Raw genomic sequence first — 9643 nt, forward strand, 5'->3', positions numbered from 1 at the left:
CTTGGTCCTTTTCTGTTGAGCATAAAACTGATTACTGTTAAGTTTGGTGCTTTGATGTACAAATTCTGGTACTGGATAATGATATGATGCCCTAAATTCACCGTTTCTTGTGCTCAAGTGACCTTGCATTGAATTAGCCCACTGCACATTCGATCACTGCATGTATGATGGGTAAATTCTTAAAATGTGGAGAAAGAGAAAGTCGATGTGTTATTTTTTAATTGTGGTGAGAGAATCTAGATGGGTTAGGCAATTGAGAGAGAAAGTAAGTCTATATGTTTTTTAATTGTTGAGGGTCAAAATAGATGGGTTTGGCAATGGAGAGAGAGAGAGGGAGAGGGAGAGAGAGAGATACGATGGGTTTGGCAATGGAGAGAGAAAGTCAGTAGCGCGTAGATGGGTTAGGCAATGGAGAGAGAAAGTCAGTCCGTCTTTTTTAATTGTTGAGGGTTAAAATAGATGGGTTTGGCAATGGAGAGAGAGAGAGAGAGAGAGTAGATGGGTTTTGCAGTGGAGAGAGAAAGTCGATTCAGAGTCAGAGATGGTACCGACCCCCAAGAGGAGTTGGGTGAAGTATTTGGCGCATTCGGAAAAGGAATAATGAGTACTCTGAGACGGAAGGAGTATTAGGTAGCCTATCTTGCCAAACAAGCAAGGTAAAAAATCTTTGCTTCTTTGGGAGGGTCTTGATTTCCTAGAAACCTTACAAGGATGTACATATCGGTGATAGCATAGGATATCTTGGAGATTTTCATTTTGTTAATAAATGGGGTTCTTATAGTTTCAGTGACTGATATATACATATGTTTCGACATCTGCTTTGTGCATCCACATCTGTTTGTGACGAACAACTGAATTCTGATTTAATTATGTGTTCTCAAATTATTATCTTTGCTACCTGACACCAGTGTATATGTACTGTATATTTAGTTAGAAACTGCCACTATGAATTTCTTACTGTATGGAACTGTGTACCCAACTTGTCGTACTCGGTCTTCTGTTGAGTTTTGTTTGAATCAATAGTCCAGTAGTTTAGTATGGATCTTTATCTATTAACTCCCCTTAACCTGCAGGTCATAAAAGATGCAACCCAAGGCAGTGAATCTGGGAAGACTATATCTCATTTTGTTCTTGATGCACTAATATGTATTGATCATGATAAATTCTTCTTGAACCAACTTCAAAGCAGAGGTTTCCTAAGGTCTTGCTTGATGAGCATCAGCAACTTTTCTCATCAGGTTTGTATTGCTATTTTAGTACTTGTTTAGGTACCATGGTATGGACCATAAAATGGGATCCTTTTTTGAAAATATCACAAATTTTAAAAGCAAAGGGTAAGGTGATGGATAAAGAAGTATATCACTCAAAACCACTTTAACTTATATAGGCGTACCTTCTGCAAGTTGTAGCCAATGGTATTAAATAGTATTAGTTAGAGGAATAAGCTTAAAAATAAGCATTTATGTAAAGACATTATGGAAATTCAAGAACATGTGCTATGTAATAGGAGGTTTTATGCGTGGTACGCTATGTATATATAGATCTGGGCCATGGTGTTCTTATTAGTGATCTCGTGAAATGTGAAAATGGTTGCTGGTAAGCGTATGTCTTATGATGATTGAAACTAGATCTAAATGCACGTGAGGCATGCTTAAAATTTTTAGAAACATGTACTACACCTCATAACATATTGGCACATGATGCATGCTTAAAATTCAGAAACACGTACTATACCTCATAATACAAAAGTAAGGTTTTTGGTGGACACCAAACTACTCAAGAGTTGAGCTTATATAATAGGGATGATATGGGTAATTTATCTTTGATCTTGCAAATTCATGCAAAAAGGTTTGGTGAATACTTTGCTGAAACTGGTTCCATTTTTGGACAAATTGTTTCCCCTCCAAAAAAAATTGAGCTCGAGCTTGTAAAGTTGCTAGTTCTATAATACTTACAATGACCTCTCACTTGAGAGTTGTTTCTTGTATATGACTTGCTTTTCACTGACATGGTAGTTCTGTAAAATTTGTTGGACTTCTGTTGTAGGATGTTCGACGCACTATGGAGAACTTGCAGAGAGCCTGCACACTTGAGGCTGAACTGGCCTTGATGTTGAGAATCAGTCATAAATATGGAAAGGCCGGGGCTCAGGTTCTATCCTCTATGGGTACATTGGAGCATTTGACTTCTTGCAAAGCAATATATATGCCATTGAAGGTATCTTCTATACTTGTATTATTTACTTTTTCTGATTTTTTTATTAACCTGGAAGGCTGGAATCTGTGTATCAGGGAAGTTTAAGACGGTTGGAGACTAGGATTGGAAGGGAACTGCCTGCGAATGCCAACCAGCAGCAAGTAATAGTTTCTCCAGTATTGAGATTGGTGTTGTCTCTGACTTCATTGATTGATGCATCAGATTTCTTCGAGGTTTGTCAATATGGTGTCCCCTCAGTTTATTATAATTGTCTAAGCACATGCCGATTCCATAAAGTCAGGCCATTCTACTGATTGCAACTCTATAAATATCCAACATAAAGTACCATCCGATTCAATTTGTATCCAGTGTGTTGTATGTTGAAACACTTAAGTTTCTGATTCAGATTTTTAAGGTACGTTAATTATAACAATTGATTAAAGATGTACATCTAGTCTTGGTATAGCTGACGCTTATTTGTTTTCTTTGTCAATAAGAATCATACTGTCTTTGACTTGTAATAACTTAATAAGTGTCATGTTAGAGTGTATCTAAAAAAAATAAAAGTAATTAGTGTTGTTTCACGTTTTTACTGTAAAACTGTCTTTTTACTGTACTTTATTCTTGAAATCTCCAATGTAATTCAACACCATCAGTAATCAGATCAACACAATGGGTCTTTAATTGATATTTCTTCCGTTTCACAGTAGATGCATCATTTTGACTTTCTACACTGCTTATATATTAACTTTGACCATCAATATCTTTAATTACATATTAATAAAAATTATGGAATTATATATTTTCAAAATATCTATCGAGAATAACCCAATAACAATTAAAAATACGAAATTTGTCTTTACATATTAGTAAATAAATTTGGTCAAAGTTAGTAAATGAATAGTGTGAAAAGTCAATATCTTCTATTAAGAAACGGAGGAAGTATTCTTTAATGTTGTGCAAAAGGCCGACATTTGGATTGATGGGAGTGTTTAGCTACCTAGTTAACGGTTATCTGTATGCCGTTGTACAATTATGCTTGAAGTTCTAATGATCTTAGTTGGTCAAATATCTGCAGAATACTTCTTCATTGTTGAATATAGTCCCGTTCATGTTGGAGATAATATATTGTACATCTGTCGGCCAACTCCAGGCCTCAGCTTATCCTTCTCGTTCATTTGGTTAGCCTGGTTCATTTATTGCTATCCTGATTAATGCACTTGCCCGAGTAGCTTTCAATAACTTTGCAATTTTCTGCCTATTTGTCCTAGGTAATTGCCAAGTATTTCCCGAACTAGTGCCTGTATTAAGTAGAATAACTGGCGAGATTGTGAAAAATATGCCAATACAGAATGCTTATCTTTTCTTTTTTATGTCCCTGTTAGGTGAAAAATAAAATCGTACGCGAGGCCATCGAGTTTGTGAAAGCCAATCCTTCTCTGTTTGACCGTGCTCTGCAAGAAAACATTTTTGAAGTTGATGAACTGATGATGGAGTTTATCAATCTTGTTGTTGGCATATTGAGTAAGGTATAGGGCATCTCATTTATTCAACCAACTGATATTGCATACTCCCATTTTAATATTGTTGCTTTCTAAATTATTTTAGCTCTACAGTTTAGAATAAAATTATGTTCACACTTCAAGTCTTTACTTGTTGAGAAATCATGTTCCTGAGACATTTGGCAACTAGTTGTTTTTAGGGTCTTTATCTGGACAACTAATTCTTTTTCTGTTTTCCAATTCTGATTTGACTGATATGCTGTAATCATTTATTAATTGGTGCTTGTGTTTGGATTGATGCTTTCTCTTGTCAAAACAATTTGTGGCTTTTCTACTGTATGGATCATTGTGTCAGTCAGTCTTTGTGCTTGTGATCTTTCTACTTTTTGGCTTTAAAGTTATTGAAAGAAAATGTGACTTAGTTGCGGGTGTACACTTCTCAACTGTGGAGAATGGAGTCATTGACCGACTGTTATTAAATGGCAGAAATGTTATCAAGTAAAAGTCACTGCCTTGAACAATCATATCTGATCTTTTAATCTAATGTCTGAACAAATTGAACCAATTTGTCGTATTTGCAATGCACGGGATACATGCAAGTCGCACCCCCCATCCTCTATCCCGAGCTTTGCTGTATGCTTTCTCTTGGTCCTTGGCAGATGGAAAGGGTGTAAAGTTGTCTCTTGAGGGAGTCAGGGGATTGTTTGACCCTACTATACTATTATCATTATCATTACCCCATTGCCTTAAAGAGGCTCCCACAAGAAGCGGGGTAAGGGGGGGTCCGACGTACGCAACCTTACCCCTGCAATTGCAGAGAGGTTATTTCCAATTGACCCAAAAGCAATAACGGGACTACCACGGGACGACCGTCTTCTACTTCATGGAGAGGAAGCGAAGAGGTTTTAAGAGCCATTTTGATTTAGTCCATTATATCCCACTGCCAAAAGAACAAATGAATCTTTGGCTCCATCGGAAATGGACATACCCTACTATACTATTCACGTTTCTTAATTGTAATATGACATTTGGTAGAACCTCACAATTTATTCTTCTCTAATTCTACAGGTCTGGCCTTATGAGGAGAATGATGAATTTGGATTTGTTCAAGGCCTTTTCCGGATGATGTGTGATATGTTCTCACAAGATTCTGAATCATTTTCTTCTGTCCCTTCTGGGTTGTCTCCCTTGGTATGTGTTCTTTTCTTACTTGAAGCTTTAGCATGCAGTAGTTTCTATTCAAGCATTCGTATATTCTTTATGCAGTCAAGTCATTTTGTGAAGTTATTTGTGTTCGTTTTTAATTTGGTTTCAGAACCAAAGGAGGTCAGAACTAAAGAAATTTCAAGTAGGCTTCAGGCTCAGTTCATACCTTTATTTCCAAGTGACGAAGAAAGCCCTTAGGTTGCAGGTAGATATAAATCTCGACTTTCATGATCATGTAGTTGTATTCTAAGATTGAAGTATATAATAATAGGTTGTGCAGTAGTTAGTCTGTCACTTGATTGCTAACTCCTTTTGTCTCCCCCCTCTCCCCCCTTCCGAAAAAAGGTCTCAGATGGTCAATCTGCTTACAAATTTGGTGGAAAACAGCAACCAACACTAGCATTGCTTGGCCATTTTCTCAACACTGTAACCAGTGCTCTTGAAAGGGCTGCTGATGAGAAGTCTCTGTTACTTAACAAGGTAGGTGGAGAAATCTTGACATGTGCTGATTCCTTATTCTTGTTTTCTTCCCCTTGAATATAGTATAGCTGTCGGCTTAACTCGCGTTAATTTTTAGATTCAAGACATAAATGAGCTATCAAGACAAGAAGTGGATGGCATAATCAATTCCTTTACAGAAAAGACTCGCGTTTCTTCATCAGACAACACAAACACAAGGTAGCTCGAGATGGATGAACAATCTCCCTGTTAGATATTATGAACTACAGAGCTATTCTTATCCTGGTATCTGCAGGATGAAATCATATCTCATCTCCATTTATGCATTTGTTACTTTTTGAATAGACATTTCAGTTAGGATAGCTGCTCTGCTTAATTCTATCCTCCTCAGATTATTTTGGAGGCAAGATCCACTTTTCATGGTGATGATGTTGCTCGGTTTTTGGTGTTTTAACAGGAAAAATGCAAATATTTTCTTTAGAAGTTGATATAACCACAACTTTATTCTACTTTTTCCCTAGGAGTTTTCCAGCAAGAGTCTCAGCTCTCAAAAATAACTACTTCATCCGTTCTTTTTTAGTTGATCCTTTTTGAGCAAGTTCTTTTTAGTTGACACTTATTATTTTGGTGAAGTTTTGTAATGTAAATATCATATTTAACCTTACTTGGGTATGTGGGCATGTGGTATGTGGGGTACAAGGTTTGTGTGTTACTGGGTATGGGTATTATTGTCTATTACTTTCCTTTGTCACATTTTCTTAACGTGTTCCAAAATAAAGTGTGTCAACTAAAAAAGAACAGAGAAAGTATATTAATGTGGATCGAAAGAATCTGCTTTCAGCACACCTGTCAGCTTAGTCTGGGTTCTTCCTTTTTGATAATCATTGATGCCAGAGCTCTAACAGCCACGGAAAGGAACTAAAAGAAATTTTATTTTGGCTATTTGTGATGGTTCAACAATTGTGAGACCCACTTATGTGCAAGTAATATGATTAACGAATTTGGAAATTGATTATCCAGTAAGGTTCTATGTGTGAGTTTAGGGGAGTTGCACTGATAATTGTTTTCTAGGACACATATTGGTGGTAGTAGAGATTTTATTACAAGGCTAGGTATCATATACTCCAGAATCCAGATAGTATCTATTTTCTTTTCCTTTCTCTATGTGCTTATTTTCTTTAGGCTAGTTTTTACCCATATTTAATCAGACTTTAATTTTCCACCTCTCTATAATCTTGTGCACCTTTTTGTCCTCTCTGCAAAGCTTTTCATGCTGTTTTATACTTGGATTAAGTCAGCAACATTTTCAGTTGGAATAAGCATAAGATACTGTCCGAGATTGAAAATTTCTCATCTGATTTCCTTTCTCTGCAGACGGTATATTGCAATGGTGGAGATGTGTCAAATAGTTGGAGACCGAGATCAGCTAGTTACTTTATTACTTGTACTGGCAGAGCATATGCTGAATGTGATGCTTACACATTTCCAGGACGCGTATGATTTCTATTTTTTCCCTTCTTTTGTTGTGTGTGCTTCCTTGATTAACTGATGTGTTATGGCTTGTTGATGACAGTTCTTTAATGGCTGGAACGAATGGAACTGCGAAGCAGATTGCCTATACTTCAGATGTGGAGTCTAAACAGGATCTCTCATCATTATGTGGAAAGTTACTTCCCATCTTAGAAAGATTGGAACTGCTAAATGAGGTAAACACACTGTTATCTTTGAGTTACTTCCCAAGTGTTTGCATTTTATTCGTAAGAGTGGTTTGCATTTGTTTGATAGTCTTGCAGCATCAAATTTTCTTTGTATCATCATCACATCTCACTCAACTGGTATAGAGGAGTCCTCATTGAGCATTTTGCATGTATTACCTTTTAGTTCTGGTGTTAGTTTGGTTCTCCTGAGTTTTGACAATTACCGTTGCTTGAAATCTATTGAAAACTACCAAATTGTTTTGTTTATGTGTAATTTAAAAATGTTCTTCAGTAATAAAAGTTGCAGTCGAGTTATGGTGCTGTCAAACTTTATTAAAAATTTTATATTTGCCCATGAACTTAAGGGTATTGGACAAAATGATCCGTGGACTCATAAAGAAGGGAAGTAAGACAAACGAAGGGGCTGCTGGAAATTTCCATCTCACATGAATTTGTTTTCCTTGTCTTGTGCAGGATAAAATTGGACAGAGTCTTAAGGTGTTTGGCAGATTAGTAACATCACTCAAGGAGTTGACCATCCGAAAACTGGCGTTATGACTGTCATCAAGCTCAGAAGTTCTATAGGATTTTTGAGGTTGATATAATTTTATTGTAATGTTGAATGTCTACATATATCTGCTGTGACCTACAGCATGAACGATGTTCTCATAATTATAAGGGTCATTGTTTGTATATATTCAACCTGCCGTTGCCCTTGTTTTGTTTGACCGGTTTAAGGGTAGCATGTAGTCGATTGTATCTGGGAGGAGGAAAGTGCAGACAGTTTCACTGTTTCAGTCAATACTCAATAGTATGGAATATCGTACCATACTTGCAGAAATATTGTATTGGTGCAAATAGTATATTTCACATACTATTCTTATTACTTCTCATACTTGCAGAAATATTGTATTGGTGCAAATAGTGTATTTCACATACTAATCTTATTATTTCTGGGAGGGGGCGAGGGAAAAGACCTTCCAACACGGGAACGCTTCTCCTCAAGATTTCAATGTTATCATACCTTTCCAAGCATTTGACGCTCAAGCTTTTATTCTTGAAGGTAGAAGTATGTGTAACATGGTGGATGAGAAATATGCCTCAAGGTTAAGGATTCCCCGATTAAGGTAGTTTAACGAACAAAACAGCCATTGGGCAAGGATTTTATTTTAAATTTTTATCTGATTGCTTTTTTGTAAACGTAAAAGGAGGACGGAAATTTTATGTTTAGGGGATGAGGAGGATCCGTAGACAAATTTACAAGTTTTGTAGCAGTGGTATAGAGAGTATAATATTACTACATACGTCTGTTTAAAAAAGTTAATTTTAGTTAAAACAAAGTGCTGCTATATCATACGGAGGTTACAACATAAGTATAGCAAGAAAGAAAACAACACGAACAACCACTCAAATTGTTTTATGACTGACACAAAATAAAACTAAAAACATACATATTAGAGCAATAAGCTATAATATGTTTTTTTGCTTCACACGAGAGCATAAAACATGTTATTTGAGATCTCACACAAATTCTCGGACAATCTGCCTCAGCTCAGCTGATGTTCTGGTTTTCTTGTCATCAGTTTGTTTTACGTTGAAGGTCATGCCATCAATTACACAGCTTGCAGCCTTAATAAGCCTCTCAATTTTGAGATCTACTGCTACCTAAACTAAGAAAAAACATAATAAGTATTCAATGAAAATAAGGCAAATTAGAAATAGATATAATTCAATATTGCAAAAGAGTGAAAAGACTAATTTGTGTCTTATGTTCAAATGATTACTTCCAGTTATAATCTACTTTGTACGTTAGAACAATAGAAAAGTAATTTGGTTTACTAATTAAAAGGTTAACAATACGTAGTTTTCTGCTCATGCATGCACTCTTTTTTCCTTTCTCATTTTCTAATGCATACTATTAGTGATCCATATTACAATGTGCTTGACTTTATTAATAGTGTACGGCAATGTTCACTTCCACGTTACAATTTTGTTGATTAATGAAAAAATGAGATTAATGATTCTGGTTTAACTTTGTAGAGTGGAGAGGAACAACAAGCTGAGATAGAACAAATTAAGTTAGAAAAATGGATTTTACTACTATAATCATTTTACAGTTATGGATTTAACTACTTTAATCATTTTACTTCTAAATGTAGGAGGGGAACAACAAACTGATTAGTGTTTCTTTTTTCCATCTATGACTATCGATCATAATCTCACTATACACAGAGAACCATAACAAAATTCAAAGAAAACAACAACAACTAACATAAGCTACACCACTAAACTACCAAGTTTAGACGACCTAGCTTGATTAACCCTCAATTTTCACACGTTTAATTAAGTTTGTAAATCGTGCAAAAGTCAAATCATTGTAATTAAAAAAGCATGTATACCATAAAATAAAACTAATATAATTCACAAAATGTTCTTATGATTCTAATCTTGTATCCTTAATTTTGCCGCCTTGTTAGCTTTGACAAACTTCCACAACTTTTTCTTAGATTCATTGTTCACTCGCATCTCACAAAATCTCATCGCCTTAGACATAATTTCTCCATCAAAATTGACTTCCACTGT

At 35.7% G+C, this 9643-nt stretch overlaps 1 protein-coding gene across 1 annotated transcript in view; it reads left to right on the forward strand.

The window, feature by feature from the left end:
• Positions 1 to 7946, forward strand: part of LOC110795013 (nuclear pore complex protein NUP205) — a 30889-nt gene extending 22943 nt beyond the window's left edge. The window contains exons 35-45 of the mRNA XM_021999984.2: positions 1074 to 1238; positions 2047 to 2217; positions 2292 to 2429; positions 3582 to 3725; positions 4767 to 4889; positions 5014 to 5109; positions 5250 to 5384; positions 5482 to 5582; positions 6738 to 6857; positions 6937 to 7069; positions 7535 to 7946. Of these exons, the coding sequence (XP_021855676.2) occupies positions 1074 to 1238; positions 2047 to 2217; positions 2292 to 2429; positions 3582 to 3725; positions 4767 to 4889; positions 5014 to 5109; positions 5250 to 5384; positions 5482 to 5582; positions 6738 to 6857; positions 6937 to 7069; positions 7535 to 7618 (1410 nt within the window). The 3' untranslated portion in view covers positions 7619 to 7946. The remainder of the gene's footprint in view (positions 1 to 1073; positions 1239 to 2046; positions 2218 to 2291; positions 2430 to 3581; positions 3726 to 4766; positions 4890 to 5013; positions 5110 to 5249; positions 5385 to 5481; positions 5583 to 6737; positions 6858 to 6936; positions 7070 to 7534) is intronic.
• The last annotated feature ends 1697 nt before the right edge of the window (positions 7947 to 9643 follow it).

Source organism: Spinacia oleracea, chromosome 2, assembly GCF_020520425.1.
Source record: "Spinacia oleracea cultivar Varoflay chromosome 2, BTI_SOV_V1, whole genome shotgun sequence".
NCBI lineage: Eukaryota > Viridiplantae > Streptophyta > Magnoliopsida > Caryophyllales > Amaranthaceae > Spinacia > Spinacia oleracea.